Below are 26035 nucleotides of genomic sequence, written 5' to 3'. Positions count from 1 at the left end.
CGATCCAGCCAGCAGTCTGCAGATCCCAGGCACTTGCTGCTCTCTGGCGGCCGGAGCCGGGAGCCCGGGGACCCGGGAATCGCGCCTTCTATGCTCGGAGCACCCAAGGGCACCAGCAAGTGATCGAGAGGCTGGGGAAAGGGCGGGAGGAAGGGGGACGCAGCTAAGGGGGAAAGGGGCGGGGGCGGAGGAGGGAGCGCGGAGCGGACCGCGAGGAGAGGGGACGAGCGTGGGCACCCGCGGCGAAGCGGGGGTGACTGCCGCCCGGCCCGAGAGCGAGCCAGCGCCGCAGACCCTGCGGACCCCGGAACGCCCGCTAGCTGGACGCGCACAGCCCCTTCTCTCCGCGAGTGCGGCGTCTCCACTCCGCAACCCCTGGCGCCGGCCTCCCCCTCCTCCTTCAGGACGCTGCCCCTCCTCCGTCCCGCCCCACGCGCCGAGTTGCGAGCACCGCAGTGGCCGCTGCCTGCACCGCCCCGGCCGGGAGCCGCCGCTTCGCCCGCTCGCCTCGGCACGCTCCGAGAGCGGCGCCCGTCGCCGGTCCGGCTCTTCGGTCAGACTCAGCGCCGTCTTCGAGGTGCCCCAGCTGTCGTCCTCGCCGCCCCGCTTGGCTCGCGGGCACCAGCGCTCCGCGTCACGGTAACTTGGGCAAGACCCCGACGGGACCGGCGCGCGGGGCTGAACTGGAGCTCCGCGGCTATGCCTGGTGCCCCTGTCCCTGACAATCGTTTGTCCTGCGCCGGGGCCCGGCACCCGACGGCCGAGCGTTGAGATGACTTTCCGCGATCTACTGAGCGTCAGTTTCGAGGGACCCTGCCGGGACAGCGGCGCCGCGGGCTCCAGCACGGGCAGCGGCGGGGGTGGCGCGGGCGGCGCGGCCGCCTCGGAGGGCCCGGCGGTGGGTGGCGTGCCAGGGGCCGCGGGCGGCGGCGGCGGCGGCGTGGTGGGCGCCGGCAGTGGCGAGGACAACCGGAGCTCCACCGGGGAGCCGGGGGCCGCGGGAGCGGGCGGCGAGGTGAACGGCACGGCGGCCGTCGGGGGGTTAGTGGTGAGCGCGCAGAGCGTAGGCGTGGGAGTCTTCCTGGCAGCCTTCATCCTTATGGCGGTGGCCGGCAACCTGCTTGTCATCCTCTCTGTGGCCTGCAACCGCCACCTGCAGACGGTCACCAACTATTTCATTGTAAACCTGGCCGTGGCCGACCTGCTGCTAAGCACCACGGTGCTGCCCTTCTCGGCCACCATGGAGGTTCTGGGCTTCTGGGCCTTCGGCCGGGCCTTCTGCGACGTGTGGGCAGCCGTGGACGTTCTGTGCTGCACCGCCTCCATCCTCAGCCTCTGCACCATCTCCGTGGACCGGTACGTGGGCGTGCGCCACTCACTCAAGTACCCCTCCATCATGACAGAGCGCAAGGCAGCTGCCATCCTGGCGCTGCTCTGGGTCGTCGCCCTCGTGGTGTCCGTGGGGCCGCTGCTGGGCTGGAAGGAGCCGGTGCCCCCTGATGAGCGCTTCTGCAGCATCACCGAGGAGGCAGGCTACGCCGTCTTCTCCTCCGTGTGCTCCTTCTACCTGCCCATGGCCATCATTGTGGTCATGTACTGCCGCGTGTACGTGGTAGCGCGCAGCACCACGCGCAGCCTCGAAGCGGGCGTCAAGCGTGAGCGGGGCAAGGCCTCCGAGGTGGTGCTGCGCATCCACTGTCGCGGTGCCACTTCGGGCGCAGATGGGGCGCACGGGGGGTTGCGCAGCGCCAAGGGCCACACCTTCCGCAGTTCCCTGTCCGTGCGCCTTCTCAAGTTCTCCCGCGAGAAGAAGGCGGCCAAGACTTTGGCTATCGTCGTGGGCGTCTTCGTGCTCTGCTGGTTCCCCTTCTTCTTTGTCCTGCCACTCGGTGAGTGACCCCTCTCCCACAAGTCCCTTCCCTTTTTCCCTGTGCCTGTGGCTGTGCCTTCCTAGCACCTGGACTTGGATTGCCCTCCCAGATGAAGGGTGACTCTCCACCTGAACACGGAAGGTGGGCTTAGCAACCTCCTTGGTCTCGGGCAGGTGCATACACTTTGTGGGGGACAAACAAGAGGCTCTTCGCTCTTGCAGGATTTGTTTTACAGGCTTCTAACTTCTGTCCTTCCCTCCAACCCATTGCCAGTGCAAGCCCTGGGCTTGTTTTATGCTCCTGACCCCTCTAAATATAAAGGTCCGTGGAACTCTGTGGAGGCGTCTGTCCACAGTATGTGGTCAGCAGTGTATGTGTACATCTACATGTTAACCATCACCACGACCCCACCCCCAGATACACATGCCAACCCCCAGAGGTGGTACACAGAGTGGACGGGCCTGCATCCATCCACGGGCCGCCAGCCCTGGCCAACATGTACATCAGCAGACACCAGAACCCACCTGCTTTCTCCCAGCACTTCCCAGTTTGGAAGCTGGCCCCATTCAGAGACCCTCCCCAGCTGGTATCTGTGAATACCTTGGTCTCTCACTTTTGCAATCTCTTCTTGGAGTGGGAAGGAAGGGGGCTATGTGAGGGTGAGAAGGAAAGGGAAAGGGGCAGATTACCAAATGGAAAGTTAATATCGTCATTTCTTACATTTACTGAGCCCTTGAGCACTTGCAGAGAACTCTCCTATTTCTTCCACAAGGGTCCCTGCAGTCCTCAAAGGCCAGCAGCTGTTCTCAGGGATTTCCCCCACTACCCCCACCCCCACAAGTGAGGCTCCTCCTGGAAGCCTTGGGGCTGGTCAGCACAGGGAGGAGAAGGGGCACAGCATTTCTGGGAATGGATTTGCCCTGAGTCACTTCTCCCATGGCTGTAACGTTAGCAAGCCCAAACTGGGGCCTCCCTGCCTTTCCCAGGTCTGCTCCTTCCACACTCTGCAGCTGAGTCAGGAAGAGACAATGGCCTCCCTCCTACTCCTCTGCAGGCCCTCTCCACAGAGCAGCTATAGTGACCTTTATACATTATAAATTAGAGTGTCGCTGTCTACAAAAACCCCTCAATGCTTTCCCACTGCCTTGGGAACAAAATCCAAACTCTACACCATAGCCTGTGAGAGGATGACCTTCAAATTTATTATTGTCCAAACCAAAATGAGACACTAGGAATATTTACAATGCAACCGTAGGCGTGAACCAGGACAGTGGGGGCAAACCCAGACATGTGATACCCCCCTGGAAGGAGGGGCCTGAGGGGCTGCCTCCCCTCCAACCTCATGGCTTGGCTGCCAAGCCTTGTGCTCACTGTGTGCTGTGGCCCCTCGGACCCTCCTCCAGTTCCTTATCCACACCTAGAGCGGATGCCCTTGCATTTGCTCTTCCCTCTGTCCGTCCTGTTCTCCCCAGCCCCTCCTGGCTGACTCCCCATCCTTTAGGTCTCAGTATAAATGTCCCCTCTTTAGAGAGGCTTTCCCAGATGCCTCAGTCTCAGTGTGTCCTTCTCTGCATTTTCTCCCTAGGGACACAGGCTCTTCCTTTACCAGCTCCTTAGCTGTAATCACATCTGTGTGTTGTTTGGTTTGGTGTCTGACTTCCCTCACTGACCCAGAAGCTCTGCAGGGGTAGCGCTGTGCTGTCTGTGCCGTCACTGCATCCACAGCACCCAGCATAGTACCTGGCTTATGAGGAGGAATAGACCACAACAGCAAGCTCCACAGGCTCTGGCACCACGTAGCTGGGTTCAAATCCCAGCTCCACCCTTTACTCGAGGTGTAACTTCTGGCAAATCCCAGAACTTTCCTGTGTCTCTGTTTCCTCATCTGTGAAATAAGAATGGTGGAGATGGTTATAATGCCAACCTATTGGGGTGTGGGGAGACTTCAGTGAGATATTATGTGTGACTTTAACTGTGGCAGGTGGTGAATGAATAAATCACCAACTTGAAAATTGGGAGGAGTGGAGGCAGTAGAGGGAAGGATGGAGGGCGTAGGGGGGAGGGAAATAGGCGGGCAGGAGAAGCTCTCCTTTAGAAACCTACCCACCCAGTATTTAGAGCCCCCAAGTCCACCACCAGGCTCCTTGCCCTGCCAACCAACCCCTACTCCAGCCTTGTTCAGCTGTGCCCCGTCCCAGGTGCCCTCATCTTCTCTCTGCCCCTTCGTTCACACCAGCCCCCTATAGGGAATGAGCAATGTGTGTGTAGAATGCCACCTTCCTTTATGGTCTTTTAATTTCTTTTAAAATTTCTAGTTACAGAATAATGCACAGATATGGAGAAAACAATATAGCAAGTGCTCACGTACCCATAATGATCCATATTAAACAGATGCTCACATTTTGCCATATTTGCCTCGGATCCCTTCCTCTCTCTTTTCAAAGAAATAGAACACAGCCACAACTAAGTTTCCTGCTCTTATCCTTTCCTTTTTTGCTCCCTCCTTCTCTAGAAGCAAATCTGGTGTTTATCATTCCCCCATATATGTTTATACTCTAACCACAAGCATCTGTACCACTAATAATATAAAGTATTGTGTTGTGTGTCTTTAGAATGTATGTAAATCCCATCATGCCTTGCGTATCAGTCTTCAGTTTGCCTTTTTCACCCAATGTTGTGTGTCTGAGATTTATCCATGCTGGTTCATTTTACAGCAGTATAGTATTCTGTTTGAGAGTGTTCCACAGCATGTTGATGCAGTCTCCTGCTGACTGTTCCTAATTTCTCAGTTACAATCAACACTGCAAAAGGCTACTGTTTTCTGAAGTCAAGATCACATGTCCCCCTCTTCCACGAACTCTTTCCTAAATTTCCATGGCCTTTGCCCTAGCTGGCACACACTGGTCTTTCTCAATTCCTCCATCTTGCTGCTCCTCACACCTGGCATGGGGACCCAGGGGTGTCCTCCCGTACTGTCAGCTTAGGTTCTGTGACATTGCTGCCTCCCGGACCACCCCAGATTTAGTTAGGTGCTCCCTCATTTTTCCCAAACACTCCGCATGTACCTTTATGTACTGTGCACTGTAATTGCCAATATTCTTACACATACCATTAAGTGTGAGGGCAAAGTAAACTGTACATATATAGGCAGAGAGGAACGGAGGCATTTGCAGGTTGCCTTTGGCTTGGGAGACCTGGAATATAGAGTCTGAGAAGAGGGGTCACACGATGAGGCAAGATGTCATCAATGAATGAATAAATAGTGGTGTGTTTCAATCCAAGTATCAATCCAAGGCTAATCTTGGTTCATCCCATGCCCCACCCACTTTTCCACCACTGCAGATTAATTTGAAGAAAATCCAGACAGTTTATCAGTTCATCTGTAAATTCTTTAATATATATTTCTGGAAGATAAGAACTTTTTAAAAAAATAACCACAACCCATTATAATGCATTAAAATAATTGTTTAATTTCATCAAATATCAACCTAGTCTTCAAATGTTGCCTATTGCCTCTTAAATTTTCAGTTTGTTCGTTTGAATCAGAATCCAAAAAAGGTGAACACATTGCATGTGGTTGATTTGCCTCCTGGGTCTCTTTAATCGATAAGATTCTTCTCCCCCTACCTTTTTCCTTTCAATTTATTTTGTGAAGAAGCCAGATTGTTTGTCCCAAGGAGTAGTACATGGTCTGTAATTTGCATCCCCATAGTGCCATTTAATATATCCCTCTGTCCCCTGTACTTCCTGTTAAACTGGCTTGATCAGATTCAGGTTCAGTGTTTGGGCAAAAATTATCTTTTGTGATGTGAAGGGGTTCAGGTGCCATCAGCCTGATCATCCATTATAAAGTGTCCCATCAGTCTTTCACCTGCTGGTTTTAGCAGCCATTAACCTTGGCCTGGACTCATTACATCACTAGGACTAAATTCTGTCATTCCTTCTACATTTGTTTGCTAAAATTCTAAAAAGAATTTGCCACTAGCTGTTTGGTTACTTGAGATAGAGTGTATGGAAAAAGCAGGAGAGGTACTCCGTGCTCCCCTTTATCAGAAGAGTCAATTCTCCAACATTCCTTTCAAAGGGGATCAATAGGATTTTTTAGTACCATGACAAAGTGATTTTTAAATCTGTCACATACTACAGACATCACTGTTCTGGGGTTGGCCGACAGGCGCCCTTTCAAGTTGGCTCCTGAGACCTTTGGCACAACCCAAGGCATCGTAACCACTTCCTCACTTTCTGATCTGATGAGGTATTTCAGGTTCAGCTTGTACTTTGTGTGTGTGGTGGGGGTGGGGGAGTGCTAGACCTGGAAGCAGCCATTTCTCTAAACAGCTCTGGTCTCTTTTAGTGGAAAATGATCATTTAAAGACCACGATCTGAGCTCTCGGCTGTTCATTGATATTGGACGGGTCACTGATTTAGTGGACAGAGCTAGGAAATACTTTCTTCTTTTTCTTTTTTTTTGTAAAAGAAAAACACACCACTGATGGGGGTGAACTTCTGTTCTTAGGCACAGATCCCTCCTCTGAGGGTCTTGTCCTCTGCCCAACTCCTGCTGATATGTGAGTCCCAAACATCCGATAAACTGCTAATCATTCTGCATCATTCCTTAAAGACTTGGATATTGGGGTCACATGCTTTCTCCTCCTCTCTCATCCTTACCCTGGCATCGGTGTGACTTCACTGAGGCTGACCCATGCTGGCACCCTGAGCTGGATACTACAGTGACTTCCCCCTCATCCTTTCCTCCCAGGGCCATACCCTAGCCCCGATACCCAGTTTGATCTAACTCCCCCCAAATCCTCAATGAATCTCTGCCACCTGAGTTTATCTGCTCATTGGCTTCCATTACACTGCTCACCGACCCCAACCTTGACCAAGCCTTCACCTCCCTGCCCTCACCTTACCCTCTGCTTAGTTAGCCCTCCTTTCCCAGCTACTACCATGAGCCATCACTTTACCCTCTCTTGCCATCTTGAATTCCCTTGCCTTCACCTGCTTCTGTGAGTCCCAAAACCTGAATTCATACATTCCTTCATGTGGAGTGGAATGCAGTGTCGCTGGTAAATGTTTAACAATTGGCTCTGGAGTGGGGACTAATTTATAGCACCTGCCCATTCCCATGGTGTAAATAATTCCACTGGATCAACTCTAAACTACCGAGGAAACATCGGCCTCTTTGCAAAGTTCCTGAAAATTAAACAATCTACTCTGTGAGCCATTGCAAACCAGTGTTTAGCTGAGCACTTGCTAAAGAAAATCACACTTTCCACAATCAGGCTTCTTCCTCAGGGCAGCCTCAGGGTGACCCAGAAGTCCTGCATGTTCCCTGTTGGCTCTGAGTCTCTCTCAATCCTCTTTCTTCCTAAGGGATCTCACTCCATCAGCCCTCCCTGTCTTCCACCTCTCCTCTGTCCATACACACAGCATGTGGATGTGGCCTGAGCATCCCATAAAAATGATTTGTCCTCAACCTTGTGGCCCTTCCCCACCTTCTCACGATAATCTTCCCTCTTTTTTATTTTGCAAGGATATTCTTTACTTGCTTTCTTATCGTAACTTACTTTTTTAAAAAAATATTCCAATATTAATCTTAATCCTAAATTTCAGAACTGAGATTTGAACTCAAGCACTCTGGTTTCAGATTTCTTGTGTCTTCCTGTCAGGGTCAGAGGTCAGTCCGGGGCCAGGATTCAGGTCAGTTGGCAGCCATGTTTCTTTTTTTAATAATTCTTTTATTTTTCAATTTTCAATTACAGTTGACATACAATATTGTATTAGTTTCAGGTATACAACATTGTGATTAGATATCTGTATAATTTACGAAGTGATTACCCCAGTAAATCTGGTACGTATCTGACACCATGCGTAGTTATTACAGTATTATTGACTATTTTTCCTATGCTGTACTTTACATCCCCAAGACTTCTTTGTAACTACCAATTTGTACTTCTTAATCCCTTCCCCTTTTTTACCCAACTCCCCAATCCCCCTCCCATCTGGCAACCATCAAAATGTTCTCTGTATCTATGAGTTTGTTTCTGTTTTGTTTGTTCATTTATTTTGTTTTTTAGATCCCACATATAAGTGAAACCATATGGTCTTTGTCTTTCTCTGTCTGACTAATTTCCCTTAGCATAATACCCTCTAGGTCCATCCAGCATGTTGCAGATAGCAAGATTTCATTCTTTTTTATGGCCAAGTACTATTCCATTGTATATATGCACCACATAGATACACTTAGGTGGACACTTAGTTTGCTTCCATGTCTTGGCTATTGTAAATAATGCTGCAATGAACATAGGGTTTTAGAATTAGTATTTTGGGTTTCTTTGCATAAATACCTAGAAATGGAATTGCTGGGTCCTTCTTTATCTTTTGTTATAGCCTTTGCTTTAAAGTCTGTTTTGTCTGATATAAGTATTGCTACGACAGCTTTTCTTTTTGTCATTTCCATTTGCATGAAATGTCTTTTTTCCATCCTTTTACTTTCAGTTGGTGTGTGTCTTTCAATCTGAAGTGGATCTCTGGTAGGCAGCATATATATAGGTCTTGTTTTCTTATCCATTCAGCCACCTTATATCTTTTGATTGGAACATTTAATCCATTTACATTTAAAGTAATTATTGACAGGTATGTAGTTATTGTCATTTTATTATTCATATTTTGACCTATTTTTCTTCTTCTTAAAGAAGTTCCTTTAACATTTCTTGTAATACTAGTTTGGTGGTGATGAACTCCTTTAGCTTTTTCTTATCTAGGAAGCTCTTCATCTGTCCTTCAATTCTAAATCATAGCTTTGCTGGGTAGACTAATCTGGGGTATGATCAAAAAATATGGTGAATATTTAAATTTAAAACATTTTATTACAGTAAAGGACATTGTCATTAATCCCCTTCAAAACACTCCCCCTCACTGCAAAAACACTTATCCCATCATTCTTGCCACTTTCTAAAGCAGTTCTGGAAGTCCTCTTTCATGAGTGTCTTTAGTTGCACTGTCATTGCTGCCTCGATGTCCTGAATTGATTCAAAACATTTACCTTTCATGGTCATTTTGACTTTGGGGAAGAACCAGAAGTCGCATGGTGCTAGATCTGGTGAATAAGGTGGATGAGGACACACCATAATGTTTTTATTTGACAGAAATTGCCATATACCAAAAGTGATGTGGAGACAGAGCATTGTCATGATGGAGGATGATTTAAGGCACACTTTAAAACACATCTTCTCTCAATCCTAACTCACACCCAACTGACTGCACCAAACAAGCTGAAACTTGTCACACCCTGTTATGAAGGCCACACCCTGTTACTAAGGCCACTTCCTGTATTAAGATCCCTGCCTTTACGTTGGATGGCACTCAGCAACAGCACTCACCATGTTTTGATTACAATGAAAAGACTCCATGTCACATATCGCTTCTGGTATGGCAATTTATGTCAAATAAAAACATTATGGTGTGTCCTCATCCACCTTATTCACTGGATCTGGCACCATATGACTTCTGGCTCTTCCCCAAAGTCAAAATGATTCAGGACATCGAGGAAACCACGACAGCATGACTAAAGACACTCATGAAAGAGGACTTGCAGAACTGCTTCAGAAAGTGGCAAGAATGATGGGATAAGTGTGTTCAAAGTGAGGGGGAGTATTTTTTTATCACACCTTTCTATTTTTCATTTCTGACTGGTTCATTTTTATGTTTTTTATCTCCATTTTTATTTTTCCTGTCTCTTTATTGAAGTTCTCTCTGAGATCATCTATTCTCCCCTTAGTTTCACTGAGCGTCCTTACTACCGGTGTTTTGAACTCTATACCTGGTAGATTGCTTGTCACCATTTTAGTTTAGTTCTTTTTCTGAAATTTTGTTCTTTCATTTGGGGCATGTTTTTTTGTCTCCTTATTTTGGCTGCTTCTCTGTGTTTTTTTCTACGTATTAGATAGATCTGCTACATCTCCCAATCTTGGCAGGGTGGCCTTATGTAGTAGGTGTCCTGTGGGGCCCAGTGGCACAGACTGCCTGATCACCTGAGCCAGGTGCTCCAGGTGTGTTCCTTGTGTGGTTTGTGTGTGCCCTCTTGTAGTTAAGTCTTGATTGCTGTTGGCACATCAATGGGCAGGATTGACTCTCAGGCTGGTTGTGAAGACTGACTGTGACTACCATGGAGGAGCTGTAATGCAATGGCTGACCCTGTGGAGCAGGATTCACTTTAGTGGGGCTTTGGCACCTGCCGAGTCCACCCTTTGGGTGTGTCATTTGTGGAGTTAGTTGGGTGGTGCTCTGGTGTGGTCTGAAGCTGGCCACTGGGTGTGTTGCTTCTGGAGCCTCTTGGGAAGGCTCTAGTGTAGGTCAAGATCAGCCACTGCCTGTGCCCTGCCCAGGGCCACTTGGTATAAGCTACAAAGTGATCTGCAGATGGTTGCTGCTTCGCCTGGGCTTGGAAGTTAACTGGGAGAGACTAAGCTGTGAACTGAGGCTGGCTGTCACTAGTGCCGGAGGCCAAATGCTGCCTGTTTGGGGTTTGTGAACCTTTGAGAGATTTTAGGAAGTTCCACAGCACAAGCCAAGGCAGGCCATTTGTCTGTAAAAGCCACTGGAAGCAGCTCTTTGGGTGGGCCCAAAAGTTGGGTGGGGCAGGGTCTCAGGGAATCACTAGAGCAGGGCAAACAGTGTTAGCAAGGTTATGGAGTCTCAGATATGATGCCTACCTATGCCTGCAGGCTGGATGAGGGGAGGGTTCGACCAAGGAACAATGGTTTTTGCCAGCATTTTGGTCTGGGAGATAGCTGCCCCTCCAGCCCTCACTCTGCAGCCAGACAATTCAGGTCCTCCCTCTATGTCCCTGCCACTTTTCAAGCAACTGCCGCAGTGCTGAGTCCATCTGAGAGTAAGTTTGTGCATGAGCCTTTTAAGAGGAATGCCTGGAACTCCAGCAGCCCTCGTCATCACCCAGACAGTACCCCCTCAGCCACAATTCCTGCTGGTTTTCACAGCCAGAAGTTATGCAGACTTCATTTCCTGGTGGTCCAGGCTAGGAAGATCAGTGTGGAGCTGGGACCTCTCACTCCTCAGGAGGGACCTCTGCAGCAGAGATAGCCCTTCCAAATGTTAACCACCACATGTGGATGTGGGACCAGCTTATTCCACATCTCTGCCCCTCCTACCAATCTTGATGTGTCTTCTTATATATATCCTTAGTACCAGATCCGGTGAATAAGGTGGATGAGGACACACCGTAATGTTTCATTTGACAGAAATTGCTGTACTACAAGTGATGTGTGACACAGAGTGTTGTCATGATGTTATAAGACTTCTTTTCAGCTAGACTTCAGGCAATTCTCAATGATGGTTGTTCTGCAGTTTAGCTGTAATTTTGATATGATCATGAGAGGAGGCAAGCATAGCGTTTACCACTCCACCATCTTGACCAAAAGTCAGCAGCCATGTTTTAAGCTTTAAATCTCACTGAACACCTCAGGCCGTGTAGTCATCATCCAGGCTCAGTTTCATGTTCCCTTATGCCCCAGATCCTGGCCATGATGGGATCCTGAGCATTGCCATTGGACAGGACCACTTCTTGTGTGCCTTGATCCTCTCACAGACCCCAGAAGACCCCCAGAGCTCTTGAGCCCATCCCTCAAGGGGAAGTCTGTGTGTTTCTGAGCTCATCTCTGGCCCCACCTGAGACCTGCCTCGCCCTGTTTCATGAACTATATGCCCACCAAAAAAGGTCTCCTGTGAATGTCGAAAGATTTGCCTGCCATTGCTTTGCTGGTGGTGACCCAGAAGAACAGGGTCCTAGACCCCTAAGAGCTGGCATTGGGGCCTCATGAGCAATGCCTGGCAGCTCAGTGCTGGGACTCCCAAACAGAATGACCACTGCCTAAAGACCTTCTTTTCTAGCATAAGCACTGATATATCTGTGAGCCATTTGTCAGTGTGGCCCCAGAGCTGAGAGGCTCAAGCTCAGATCAGGGTCCAGTTCACCTGAGCACAAGGGCCATTTGGCAAGGTCTTCAGCCTTGGGCACTAAGAGTTTGGGTTGTAGCCACTCCAACACCACAGATGAAGAAATAATGAGTTAAGAAGTGACAACAAAGCATAGAAAGAAGGGGGACAAAGAAGAAAGGTGGGAAAAGAGAGCAGGGAGAAGAGGAGAGAAAAGAGTTGAAGGAAATGGTTGAGGCCCAGTGTAGGACTTGGGGCAGGTCTACGACTCATCTCTCTATCAGGCAGCCTCTGTGGCTCTAGGAGCTGCATCTCACCCCCCACTAGTGATAGAGTGGGTAGGAAAAGGGGAAGGCTGGGGTACAGCCTGATATTGCATGGTTGGCTGCAAGTTATGAGCAAGGCTGGCTGTGAATTCTGACATTCTGCCAAGAAGAAACAAGTTCCCTTCTGTTGAGGCCAAAAGAGTGCTGTTAATCACACAATCCGCCCCTTGGCTTCAGAGCTGTCACTCCTCAACAAGGATTGGTCAGATTGGTCACCGCCAGCTATAACTGGCATCTCAGCAGGAAATTCTGGGCCTGGGCATTTTTGTTCCTTAGGAGAGAAGCCTGACCTGTGATGTTCAGCTGCAAATACCTCCCCCATAACCTCACAGGCTGATGCCTGATTTTCCCCAACAATGTGTAGGCCAGATGGGCCCGTACTAGAGATTGGGCTCACCTGTTGATACAGAGGAGGCTCTGCCTCTTCTGATCAGTGGCTATCCACCTCCCAGACATTAGGTTAGACTCCTAACAGAGGCGCCTCAATATAGGGAATGGGGGAAGGCAGGTGGGAGCAAGCTTGATAGGGACGCACATGAAAGAAAAAGGTCAAGGAGCAGAGAGAAGCAAGCAATAGTTGTGTGTGCAGCTATCTCCTTCCTGCGTCCTTACCACCTCTCATCAGCAAGTACATGTGGCCACTGCCCTGCTCCAACCTGCCTGTTGAACAGGGAGAAGTGGACACTGATGTACACACTTGTGCCCTGCCTTTCTCAGCAATGGGCAGAAGAGTTGACACAGCCACAAAGGCATAATCCCTAGATTATGGGGACTGAGCAAAAAAAGACACGTCCACACAAAGAGTGACTTGGCTCAGGTCCCTAGACGCAGCCTGAGATAGGAGTTCTTATGCAAGTGATGGACCGAGGGAGGCTCTCAGGAGGCACCTTTGTGGGAGCGAGGGAAGGGGGATGGGGCAGGGGAAGAGCTAATCCAGGATGTGGTCTCAAAGTCTGGCCTCAGCCTGGCCCCACATGGAGCCCTGGAGCAAGATCAGCAGCACAGAATTGCACTAAATAGAGGCAAAGGGGCTGGCCTTTTCTATCCCCTTCTCAGTCTGTTATTGGCTGTGAGCTGCCCCTTGGTGGGGAGGTGTCATCTCCCATTCAAAGCAGCTCCCATTGGCCAAGGGCAGTTCACCATAGAAAGGACAACTATGAGCCTTAGCAGCCAATACTCACAGCAGCTGGGGGCTGTGGGCACCAACAGCATCGACTTCAAACTTTAGAGGTAACTCTTGAGCAAAGACTTGGAGGGGAAGGAGATGGCCAAGCAGCTCTGGGGCTCCTTCCAGGAAGTGGGGGTCTGTTTGCCACTCTCTCCTGAGATGCAGCTCCCACAAGCAGGCAACAGCCCAGCCCTCTTGGTGTTCTGGATAGACCTGTATACACAGGAACTGAACCAGATGTGGCAAGGCCCACAGGGCACCCTTGAGGCCACACAGAAGGGCAATGAATGCCACCTAGCCTGGTGCAGGCAGAATTAAGAGGTGCTCAAGGCCACACACTCCATAAACTACTACCACTTCCCCAGATGCCCAGCGGAGTGGGGTTCATCACAGAAATGCTCCTGGAGATGGTGGTTCTAGACCTGAGTCTGAACAAGGGGAGAAACTTGCTGTGGGGTGGGGTGGGGGCGGGAAGGCATCTTCCTGGCCCGGCCAATGTGCAAAAGTGCAGAGGTGGAGATGGATATACTGCTTGGGGCAGCTACTGGAGGGATAAAGCACGTGTGTATGGCTCCTGGCCACCAGGATCCCTGGAATATCAGGGAAAGTTCTGTTTTCATCTTTACATTATGCTGCAGGAAAATCAGGCGCTTAAGGACTAGACTAACTTACGTTCAAATCCTGACCCTGCCACTTGCCCTCTGGAGATAACTAGAATCTTTCTGCAAAGTGGGATGCCAGTGCCATGAGAATTAAATGAGAAGTGCTTACAGAGCTCAACATGGAGCCTAGTAGGTACTAAACACTCAGAAACCATTAGCTCCCATTTCCCTCCTCCTCGCTTTAGAGGCCACCTACCCAGACACCATTTATTCATTCATTCAACAGATGTTTTACAGTCCCTGCTCTGGGTCAGGCACTTGTGTTAGAGGCTGGGATGAAATAACAATTAATCCCATTCCTGCCTTCAAGAGACCTAGAGTCTAGTAGAGTAGATAGAGCAATCATAAATTTTATTAAAGTGGAAGCACTCATGAAAGGATACCTAATCCGGCTTGGTGGGGGAGGATGCCTGACCCGAGGCTGGAGGGGTGCGCGGGAGGAAGCAGAAAGCACTGTGAGAGTGCTAAGGGCCAAGCAGAAAGGAGGACGGAGCCCAGCTCCTGTGGGAAGACCTGCTTGTGGCTTCGTGTGGCTGAATTTGGAGGGAGGCATGACAAAGATAGCACTGGGTCCTGAAAAGCTTTGAACGCAGCGCAAGAAAGTTTGGGCTTATTCCTCGGAGCCACTGGAAGCCATTCATGGTTTTCAGAGGGGAAAGGAGAGAAAACCAATTTTCTGATAAAAGCATCCAGCATCTGTGTGCAGAGTGGAGAGGACAGGGGACCACTGGGGGCTGTCACAGCCATACAAACAAAATGAGATGTCAGACTGAACAAAGGCTTCAGGAACAAGGTGAAGGGCGGAACCTTGCGAGCGAGAAAGTCAAATTCACTGGATGTGGTGACAAGTTGGACATGTAGGTAGAGAAGGACTCATTCGGCAAACTCAGCAAATGCTGAGTGCCTGCTGTATGCTCAGAGTGCTCATGAGGTTTTGTGAGCAATGGGAGGGCAGCGCCAAGCCAAACAGACGCGAGTCCTGCCCCGTGGACGGCGGGGAGAAAGATGACAGACACAGTGAAGAATAACTCAAATAGTACAGGAGAACGTGGTAAGTGCTGTGAAAAACAGTAGAGCCAGGGGAGGGGGATGGGGAACACGGGATGGGGGCACAGTGCGATTTTAAGTGGGAACCGGGAGAGCTCATTTTAATTACAAGATTCTTCTTATAAGGGCACTCCTGTATTTATGTAGCATCGAGGGCGTGAGGAAGAAGCCACAGAGGAAATTGACACAGAGTCCAAAATCCAAGAGAGTGGCGCCTTAGAAGCCACAGTGAGGTGACAGATACCCAAGAAGGACAAGCGCAGTGTCCACAGGTTGGGGCCCAGGTGGGATGGGCTACAGGGCAAAGCAGTGGAGTGAAAAGCGTTCCCTATCGGAAACGGAGACAGCAGGTGTGGATGAAAAGGATGAAGAGAATGAGGGCGCAGCTGGGATAGAGGCAAGCTCCCGGGTTCCACAGTGCAAACAGGGATGGTGACCTTGAGTGGCAGGACAGACTCTTTCCTTACCAAGCAGAAAGAGAGGAGAGGAAGGTTTGAGCAAGGCCCTAACTTCTTTGGCTTCCGTTTTCTCCGTGAAACAGGAAATGAGGTCAACTGCTCTGGAAAAGGTGAAGGGGAGGCTGCAGCACTTGTAAAGAGGAATCCAGGCTCAAAGGAGCCGGTGCAGGAATAGGGGAGAGCAGGCTGAAGGTGGACGGTGCGATTGCTGGAAACACAGGACACTGAGCTGAGGTCAGGGATCCTAGACGTGCTCAGGGAGTGGGTGGATCTGGCTGGAGAAGTACAACCCAAATCCAGAAGGATGCAGATGTAGGAGGGTTGAGAATGGCGGAGGTGGGAGTGAGTAGGAGTTTCAGCCAAGCTGAGAAGGAGGCAAACAGGAAATGATGGGAGAAAACAAAGGGACTGGCAGAAGATCAAAGTACAGATGAGACAGAGAGAGGAGAGGAGGCTGCAGTCAGCAGTGGAAATTGGGTTCTTAGTAAAGAAATGAAATGCTCAGATGTATGTTTTAAAAGAATCCCCCCAGCTGCTGTGTAGAGAACAAGGTTTGGGGGCACAGGAGCAGTCGCCCACTTGAAAGGATACTGCAGGTAGATGACAATGGTAGCTGGGACCAGCGTGATAACGGGGTGGTGCAAAGAAGGGACATACTGGGACCAATAGAAGTTGGTGATGAGGAGATGCAGGGCGTGGTAGAAAGAGAGGGGTCAGAATTTATCAAGCACCTACAATGTGCCAAGCATGTTGTGGAAAGCCAACTTTTAAGGATAAGATAGACATGAAACCAATAGTTACCTGCAATGTTCTTGGCACGTAGAAGTAAGTAGATGTGCTAGGGGGCGGGGAATACAACTAACTCTGCTGGAGGGGTGGTGTGAGGAAGGCTTCCAGGAGGAGGTGCCACTGGAGCTGGCACTACTAAATGGAGGAAAAAGGAAGGGCACCCAGAATGATCATGTGCAAAAGCCTAAAGGCAAGATTGGGAGCATGCTGTGGCCAGAGGGCAGCAAGAAGTCAGTGACCATTTAGCTGATTCACATGAAGACAGAAGTAGGGCTACAGAGAGAAGTAGGAGCCACTAGAGAGAGTGAAGGGTGATGCTGAGTGCCTGGGTGGAGAGGTGAGAGGCTGAGGGAGGGCTTCCCATGAGAGCCTCTGGTTCCAATGACAGCTGCCAAGATGAGAATGTTGGCACAGCTGGGCTTCGTGCCTGCAAGAAAGGCTGTGGGCAATATGGGGAGTGGGAGAGGGAGCCAGCTCCGGGCAGAAAAGGGGGTGCCAGGAACAGAGAGAGTGGCTTTGTCTCAGAGCCCCAGCTGCCCATTGAGGCTTTCCTGTATCTGGGCTACAAGGGCGGACAAAGGTGTGTGCTGGGCAGCTTGAGAGGGATGAGGAGGCAGGGCAGCTGATCAGCTGGAGTAGCCATAGCTCAGTGGCTGGGGGAGGAGAAAACTAGGAGTGGCTGAGATGGACCTTGTCCACTGATGCCCCCACAGCAGGGCAGCATTGCAGGGACAGTGTCCGTGAGCCAAGTGCTCGTCATCAGGGGTCTCAGGGCAGTTCCGCACCTCATGACATGCAAAGGGAGGGAAGTGCGCACCTGCAACCCCCTCCCCCAGACATCCTTGCAAGAGGCTATGGGGCAATGAGAGAATGTTGTGGGGCGGGGGACATGGGGCTGCAGGGAGAGAGAAGCAGCGTGCAGAGAGATGCAGAGGAAGACTGCAACACTCTGAAAGAGCCAGGTGTGAGGCTTAGAACTGCCATCTATGAAAGAAACAGGAAACGTCTCGTGGGAGCTGCTGCTTGGAAACTGGAGCCCAAGTCACAAACATCTGTATTTTCCAGGCAAGATGTCTGAGCGGTGGGCAGAGAGCAAATGAAACAACGTCGTGGCAGATGCTGTTGGTGCCTCACCCATCTCCCTTACTGTACTAGTGGGCTAACTTCCACCCCAGCACCTGCCTTTGTCACTTAGCCCCAGGGGCTTTCTCTGCCCACCAAAAGCCTCCTTGTCTACCCATGCAGCAGGCAGGAGGTGTGGAAAATTAATGACTGATGGGAGTGGGTGTATAGATATCCCACCTGCCTCTCCCCACTAGGGGGCAGATTACTCTGAGGTTCCTGTTCTCCACTGTCTCCCAGAGCTCCCCAGGCGGGGATTAAACCCCAGTTACCCACAGTGGTGACAACTCCATAGCACACCTTTTATTGGCTTCCTTCTCTTCCCTGTCTTTTTCCCACTCCACTACTGGTGTTTCATTTACCTCCCAAATTAACAACTTGTACTTGAATCTTTGTCTCAGAGTCTGCTTCTGGGGGAGCCCAAAGTAAGACAGAACATCAGCAGGACACAGTAGGAAAAATTGGGGGCTGAAAAGCTGTTTGAATCCCAGCTCCTTTGTGTGTAAGGAATTCCCAGCTGGCAGCTGGCTCCCAAATAGGTTGGCTGAGCATAAATTAGAATATTAATGTTTACAACAAGGCCCAGACCATAAAATGTGCCATGTCGCCCACTAATCTGAATCAAAACCATGCTGATAACAGTGCCCTTTGGCCGGCTTCAGGCTCGTCGCTGAAAGCATAGTCCACTGATTTGTCATTTGGGCTAAATATAAAAAACTGTGGCCTGAGTCACAAAGTTATTTTCAGCACTCTGTCTTACTTTGCAGCCGTTGAGGTTTGCTGTTCAGAAGGCCTCCTTCCTGGAGGCTGAGGTCAACCCTGGTGGCCCCCACATTCCAGGGACAACTGCCCAACTTCTCAGGGGATATCACCTCCTCAACACACCCTAACTTATAACCAGCCTCCCCCAAACCCACCAGGTCTCTGCTTCTGTTTATGGCCACTCTCCAGAGGTAGGAAGTGGGTCCCTTTCAAGTCTGAGGTCTCCTCTCTCAAAAGCCACAGAAATAGGGAGAGGAGAAGTGAATAGACAGCAGGATTTACTAAGAACCTGTTAAGTGCTAGACCCTGAAATTTATGAATCTTCACAAAATCCCTGCCAGAGAAATATTATTGTCTGTATTTCACAGAAAGGTGAGACGTAGGTGACTGGCAAAATAACTTGTTCAGGGCTGTGTGACCAAGGTTTGAATGGCTTGTGCCACACAATGTTGCATGACCTTCCTTTTCCTCCATGGTGTCTCTTAGCACCAGGAATTCTCTATATAGGGGGAGATGGGTGATATGCAGGGTTCCCCAGGTCGAAGAGGAAGGCATGGTTCCGCTGCCCCCTCAGTAGGGGACCCCGTTCTTATTTCTTAGGGGGCAAGGGAAGAGCAGGTCCCATGTTTTGCCGAGGACTCCAACCCCTGGCCTGCTCAGCCTCTCGGGCACTTGCAGCTTCTGCCCAGCATAGGACACTCCTGCCACCTACCCTGTACCCCTGCTGCTGGCTGAGGATGAATAGGGCTGAGATGACCTCTGCTTCTTAAATCATGCCTTTGCATTTTGTCAGGTGCTTTTGGAGACATGAGTCCTTTCCAGTTCATGGTGGAAATGGCAGGGGAAAGGTTTGTGGGGAGGAAGGTCTTCCTGGCACAGTTCAGATCCCAGTGTCCCCACCCCCTCCTGCCTGGCACTTCTCCCTAAAGCCATCCCAGAAGCCTTCCCTGACCACTTCCACTGAGACATCCCCACTGTCCTGCATTCCGACAGCCATGGACATTGTATTTATTGAGGCTTCATTCTAGGCCCTATCTCTCTCCTGCTTAAAAATATCCTTGGCTCCTAACTGCCAGAGACTAAAAGGCGAACTTCCCAGAATTTATGGCCCTTCACCATCTGTCCCAGTGAAATTTTCTGAGTGTATCCTATACGACACTCCCAGGTCCCAGACCTGTGATCCTCTTGCCCATCTGTCCCTTCCACTCCGACCACCCTCTCCCCCTCTTCATTCTGGCTGGCTCCTGTCCATCCCCTGAGACCCCTGGAAGCTCCCCACCCCACCTGTGTTCCCATGATATTCGATCCACATTGCCAGCAAGGGAGCAGGGCTGTGTGATGTGAGCCCAGTGCAATGCTTGGCGTGGGCAAGCCTTTCTCAACATTTAATTCAGGAGTCTTTATCCCTTTTTGTACTGGGGACTACTTAGGATCCCTTCTCAGTGTCATCCTTTCAAAGGCACAAAATAAAATACGAAACAAAGGACTGCAACTGAGATCTATTTCATTGAAACTCTTTGTCAAAATATTTTTAGATGAAATTTGATTTAGTAATAAATGTGCTTCTAAGTTAAGGCATGAAATCAGATCTAGTGGTGCGTTCTAAGGACCATCATCTCTGAACAGTGAGGAGCATAGACAATTCTTTTGCAACATCTGCAACTGAATGTGATAGACAACTACCTACAGGACCTGCTATGGTAGGTTGAACCTTACGAAACAGCTAATATTGCACCAGTTTTGAGCTACAGAAACGATGGTTTCATATAGTTTTGCCTAATTCTACTCTGCTTTGTGGCCTACTCATCATTGAGGGAAATGATCGATTTCAGGTAGCTGTAAGTAAAACTGAAGATGACGATTTTCCCCCCATCCAAGTTCACGGACACCAGCAAATTATGTCAGGGACCCCTTGAGGACAGACACCTTGAGAGCCCCTAGTTGATAACTCAGCCAGGGCCCCTGGAGAGCGGGGAGGGTCGCCCCTTTGCACCCAGGGGCTGCCTGGGCGTCCTCCTCCCAGAGCATCTAATCCACGGAGGTCTTTTCTTCCTGCAGGCTCCCTGTTCCCGCAGCTGAAGCCCTCGGAGGGTGTCTTCAAGGTGATCTTCTGGCTCGGCTACTTCAACAGCTGCGTGAACCCGCTCATCTACCCCTGCTCCAGCCGCGAGTTCAAGCGTGCCTTCCTCCGCCTGCTGCGCTGCCAGTGCAGGCGTCGCCGGCGCCGCCGCCCCCTCTGGCGCGTCTATGGCCACCACTGGCGGGCCTCGACTGGCGGCCCTCGCCTCGACTGCGCCCCCGGCCCGGGCGCCGCGCCCCCCGGTGCCCCGCTGGTCCTCACCGCGCCCTCCGCCCCAGGCTCCCCAGGCACAGCCGAGTCGCAAGCTCCGGTCGCCGGCCGCCGAAAGCCACCTTGCGCCTTTCGCGAGTGGAGGCTGCTGGGGCCGTTCCGGAGACCCACCACCCAGCTGCGTGCCAAGGTCTCCAGCCTGTCGCACAAGATCCGCGCCGGGAGCGCGCAGCGCGCGGAAGCCGCGTGCGCCCTGCGCTCGGAGGTGGAGGCTGTGTCCCTAGGCGTCCCCCACGAAGTGGTCGAGGGCGCCACCTGCCAGGCCTACGAGCTGGCGGACTATGGCAACCTCCGGGAGACTGATATTTAAGGACCCCGGAGCTAGGCCGGCGTGTGGCTGGAGGAGGGGTATACAATGGGATGCTGGTGAGGACGTGGAAGGATGGCTGGCTTTGTTCAAGAGGCCGGTGCGGATCAGGAACTCCAAACTGATTAGGACAACTGCTCTCTGGCAGCCCCGAGGAACTGAAGCGGGAATGGCGCCCTGAAAGGGTGGAAAGTTCTGGGCCCCCTCTTGGACACAGATGCCGGGAGCTCCTCCTTTCTGAGGGAGAGGCTGCAGACTCCGTGGGGCCATTTGCTCACAATCCCTGTTTGAGAAACACTGCCCCATCCTTTCCCTGAACCCTGGGTAGACAGCCCCAAGTACGGCCAAGGCAGGCCTGCCCCTCCTCTCGGAGAGGAAGGGGCATAGAGGCACTGCATGGCTGCCTCCCTAGCAAAAAGCCACTGGGACTAAGGCTTCGCAATGAACATAATTGCTCCTTACTGCCAACTGGAGGAACCCAGAGGGCCTGCCACAGCCACCCATAAGCTTTGGTGGCAGATGGGATGACCCTCCTACAAGCCTGTTGTATTTATCCTTGGCCCACTCCCCAGTACAGATGGTTCTCCATGCACACCGCATCACCTGGCCCTGCCTTCATTACGTCCCCCAGGGGCCTTACTGTTTACACTCTGTACATAGCTCATTGTGCCTGTGCCTGTCACCTCTTGCTGGGATCCAGAGCCATCAAATGGGGAGAGCTTTATTTGTCATTTTGAGACATATTTATTGGTAAGAGTACTTCTATTTTGTCCAAACTGTGCAAACTGTCCCTCTTTAGCTTATAACCCATAAAGAACTACTTCTTTGTTTTCTAAAATCCTTCAAGTCCTAAAGGCCCACAACAGGATAGATTGGGTATGCGTTCACCATTCTAGTTTCAACGTAACTATCTTTTTAACTGATGGCTGCTATCCTTTGGGATTTTCAGCATGACCAAAGGACTTGGGGGAGGGAGGGTTGTTGGCTTTTAAAATTCACATGATTAGTCTTGGGAACCAAAGAGGAATCATAAGCACAAATTTTCACTTTGTCAGTCTCCCCAGATGTATCTGTAATTGCTCTGAGGGCCTCAATGAGGAAGGCAGCCATCAGTTAAGTGGCTGAAACATGACAAGGAAAACTATACAAGCCTGAGTAGACAGATGTACATGGTGAGGGAGAGAATACCTACCTAGGAACCATGTTTGTTAGCTTTGAGTAAAATGACCGACACTTCATAGTCCCAGGAGATTACAGGTAGGTCAGTCTTCAGCTGTATAGTATCAATCACCTACATCCAACCAGCGTGAGTGTGGTAACTGTGGCCCAGAAGCAGGCCCCTCAGAAGCAGGGCTTATTAGACAAAACTGTGAGGTGTTTGGAGTGGGGGTGTTCCAAAACCGGAAGGTCCAGCTGCGGGAGCCAACGTGGGCCAGTGTTTCGAGCCACAATTTTCATCCTGTACTGGGAGTCTGTTTAAAAGGTCACTGCAATTTCAGACCCCTCATCCCAATTTTGCAGGGTAAAAAGGCAGCCCATGTCGGGGCTCGGGAACTGCCACTTCACATGTGAGTCTTTGACAGGTCCTGGACTTCTGGCCTGGCATCCCCCCAGGGAACAGGAAGGGCAGTTTAAGGCAGGTGTGGGAACATGTTGCACACCCCAAAGAGGGCCCCACTTTGCAGCACATTGTCCACCCTAAAGCTGGGGACACTAGGGGACAGCCCCTGTGGTCTTCTCACAGAAGTGGGGGCTGTCGGTCAAATCGGATTAGTGAGGGGGGCAGACGCCCATGTCAGAGGATTAAACATTGGGTTCCTGAGAAGGGGTTCAACAGCAGGGGAGGGTCCCTGAGCAGGGTGAATGTTGGTTCCCACATGCCAGGACAGTTGAACCCACAGGAGGTCAACAATAGGGGCAAGGGAGCAAGGGAGTCTTCATCAGGAGGATTTTAGGGGGGCCTCCCTGCCCTGTATAACAGCAGGTGTGGAGGCAGGCAGTGCTGGCAGCTTGCCCAATACTTTCTCTAGGCGCAGTGATCAGTCATTAAAACATGTCTGCTGTTCAAGCCTCAGTCCCTGTCTCCTGGCACAGGGGCCCTCTGCACACAGCTGCCTCCTCCTGTACCCCCCATACCAGGTACAGAGCCTTCAGGAGATGGAGGAGGGCTGCAGAGTCCCCAGAGAGGCCATGCCATGGCCAGGGCATCCAGGGACCTGGTTCTAATCATCAATAAAGCACTGAGCTGCTGACCTTGGTCTCAGGACATGCCAAGAAGTCATACAGTGGCTAAGAGGAATGGAAGGAGGAGTAGCAGCCCTTCTGGGCTTGCAAGTGATTTGGGGGAATTTGGAAGAAGTGCATTCACTGCTTCATTTCCTGGGTCCTCGGGTTTCCCAGCCCCCCAGCCTGGCCTACGGATCTCATTAAAGACTGTCCCTGAAGTGCATATAAAAATGGGGCTGTCGTCTCTAGAAAGCATCTATGAAATGGCAAGGTGACTGGGGGAATGGGGAAGAAAGACTCTCCCAGCACCCATCACAATGGGAGTAGGAGGAGTTCCTTTGCACAATCCTCAAGAAATGGGGTGAGGCCTAAAGGAGTTTGTCAGTAGGAAGAGGATGGTCCTGTGAGATGTGACAGGGACAAAAGCAAGCCTCCAAATTCATTGGCATTTGCCCAATTGCCACCCCGCCCCACGCCCCATCCTTAGAAAGCCTCATTCCTGCTTCCTACCCAAAACCTCCGGCTCTAGTCCACCCTCCCTCTCAAGCCGAGCTCTTGCCACCCATCTTGCCTTGCTTCCCACACTCTTTTCGGGACCTCTGTCCCCAGCATCCCACAGGGCTGGTTTTGCAAGTCACCTGGGACATTACATTTCCCCGATCTCCTCCCCTCTGTCTCTGCCGCAGTCCACACTGGTGGCCACTCCTGCTTCCTGAAATGTTCCTCTCCCTGCCCGAGCCACGCCCCTGGGATCTCTTCTGGTCCCCTGACCACACATTCTCTCTCCGACTCCTGCGCAAGCGCCTCTCTCTGTCCTTAAATGTCCCCCAGGGTTTTCTTTTTCCTTTTCTCAACTCTCCACACAATCTCATCCACTCCAAATCATCTCAGTCTCGTACATAAATGGCTCCCAAGTGTCTGTCTAGCTCCAAATGTGTGTTCATTATCCCCTTGGGTGACCCCCAGCACTGTAAATACAAGCCCAATCACTTGCAAAGCCCTCTCCTCTACTTCATGTGGAAATGACAAGGTCACTGATGCTGAGGCTTCAGGCTCCCTGAGGCCCTGAGCTGCCCATCCTCTCCATACTCCACCATCTTCCCAAGACCCCCTTCCTAGATCCCCTGCCCAGACCCAAGCCCTGAACTTCCCTCAGCATCCCTGGTAGCTCACACCAAGGTCACCCTCACTTAGAATCCACTGATAGGACCCATATCTGTGTCCACCAGATGGAGAGGGCTCTCTGTCCCCAGGGCTGCTCAGGACTGGACGTGCATGTTCGTTAAATACTGGATCTGTGGATCCAGGGACCTCTCCCTGGGACACTACCCCAGTGCCCCCCTGGTAGCTGGCTCAACACCACCATCATTGTGAGACCGTCACCCTAGCTGGTCCCACCAGTCCTCAAGGGGCTAGAGGCTCCATGCTCCCCCAGCCAGAGAGCCAGCTGTGCCCTGGACTTCAGCAGGGACACCTGCTCCACATGTCTTCCAGCCCAGCAAACCCTCCCACCTGGAGCCTCATCCCTTGCAGGTCCTTCCTCACCGCCACTGCTCCAGATGCTAATAGGTCCTGAGGAAACATTCGGGACCTCCGTGGCCCTCCCCTCAGTGACCTGTCAGAGCTCAGACTCCTTAGTGCCCTCCTGACCCTGTTTCTATTCCCATCCTATTACACCCCCAGGGGGTTACATGTTCATGGTCTACTTGGAAAGAATTTTCTTTCTTTATTTCTTTTTTTTTTTCTTCTTATAACTCCAGCAAAGCACAAAACCAGATGCTTGTAAAGGCTAAACCGGTCCCGCAGCCTCTCTGCTTGGAATAGTTCTCTGGCAATCCTGGTGGGCCCAGGTGGTGCTGGAGGTGAGGCCTTTGGAAAGACAGCTGCACTCATTCTCCTGTCCATCCAGGCTGTCATTTTTCTCCTCGCCACCCCCCCACTCCCCCTCCCCTTAGCAGGAACAGGAAAATCAAAGGGAATTCTGAACAGGATCCCAGCCTACATTCTCAAATTGGTCTTGTCTGGGGCTCTGGGGGCGAATGAAGTGGAAATTACAGGAAGAATTTGGAATCAAGAATATGTCCAGGAACTGGGGCCACAACAGGCTGAGCTTTCAGAGCCAGGAGCCAAAGGGAGAAATGTAGCTCCAGGCCTCACCCGTGACACCCGTGGAAGTTCCTTCCAAGGGTTCTCATTCATGTGACTCCACCATGATATCTGTGTCCAACTCTTTCTGTCCTGTCAGAAACCAAAGAAAGAGTCCCAATTCCCATTCCTGAGAGAGAGAGAGAGAGAGAGAGAGAGAGAGAGAGAGAGAGAGAGAGAGACCCATGCAGGTCCCACTCATCTTTGAACAAAGCCACATAGGTTGGTCACTGGCCAGCCTATGGATTGTCTAATTTGGGGACCAGTCAGAACAGCTGTGCTGGCAGACGGGAATGGGACAGATCGTGCAGTACAAAACCCAGCCGTCTGGTTACCAGTGTCTGTGGGTGGAGTGATTTTCCTAGACGGAAGAGGGGCGGGGCAGGTAATGATTGATATCTCTAGCATGCTGGATCTGTTGACACCATAGCTGCAAGTCATAAGGGAGCTGATCAACAGCTGCTTCAACATGGGCTATTAAACATGAAGAAAGATGTACCATGGAAACAGGGGCAAAATACACAGGGATGTGAAGCCATGACTTGGGGACCAAGTCCACTGCCTGGTGCACTCCATCCTCCCATCTAAATGGCTCATGCTTCGATCCCAGCCTTTTGTAGCCAGAGCAGATAAGGCAGAGCAGGGGAGTAGAAGATGAAGATGCCAGATGGAGGAGGTGATGGCAGCCAAAGTGTACAAGGCTGTGTACACCATCGCAGGACTCTGGGTTTCCCGCTGAATGAGGTGGGCCCTTAGGAGGGCTTGAGAAGTGACAGGACCTGACTTTGGGTGAACAGGGTCACTCTGGCTGTCATGTGTGAGAGTGAGAGAGACCAAAACAGAAG

At 51.1% G+C, this 26035-nt stretch overlaps 1 protein-coding gene across 1 annotated transcript; it reads left to right on the top strand.

The window, feature by feature from the left end:
* Window positions 1-633: 633 nt before the first annotated feature.
* On the top strand, window positions 634-24185 carry ADRA1D (adrenoceptor alpha 1D). The gene is made up of 2 exons (XM_033095337.1): window positions 634-1889; window positions 20221-24185. Exons 1-2 carry the CDS (start codon window positions 773-775, stop codon window positions 20820-20822), a joined length of 1719 nt encoding a protein of 572 aa, XP_032951228.1. The 5' UTR covers window positions 634-772; the 3' UTR covers window positions 20823-24185.
* The last annotated feature ends 1850 nt before the right edge of the window (window positions 24186-26035 follow it).

This window comes from Rhinolophus ferrumequinum, chromosome 23 (genome assembly GCF_004115265.2).
Source record: "Rhinolophus ferrumequinum isolate MPI-CBG mRhiFer1 chromosome 23, mRhiFer1_v1.p, whole genome shotgun sequence".
NCBI lineage: Eukaryota > Metazoa > Chordata > Mammalia > Chiroptera > Rhinolophidae > Rhinolophus > Rhinolophus ferrumequinum.
The sequence above is the reverse complement of the archived record's forward strand: the minus strand, read 5'-3'. Positions and strand labels throughout refer to the sequence as shown.

Bases quoted from the DNA above. Each gene is read 5' to 3' on its own strand.
- ADRA1D (XM_033095337.1), top strand. From the start codon at position 773: ATGACTTTCCGCGATCTACTGAGCGTCAGTTTCGAGGGACCCTGCCGG. The intron at 1,890-20,220 runs GTGAGTGACCCC...TTCTTCCTGCAG, and splicing joins CTTCTTTGTCCTGCCACTCG to GCTCCCTGTTCCCGCAGCTG.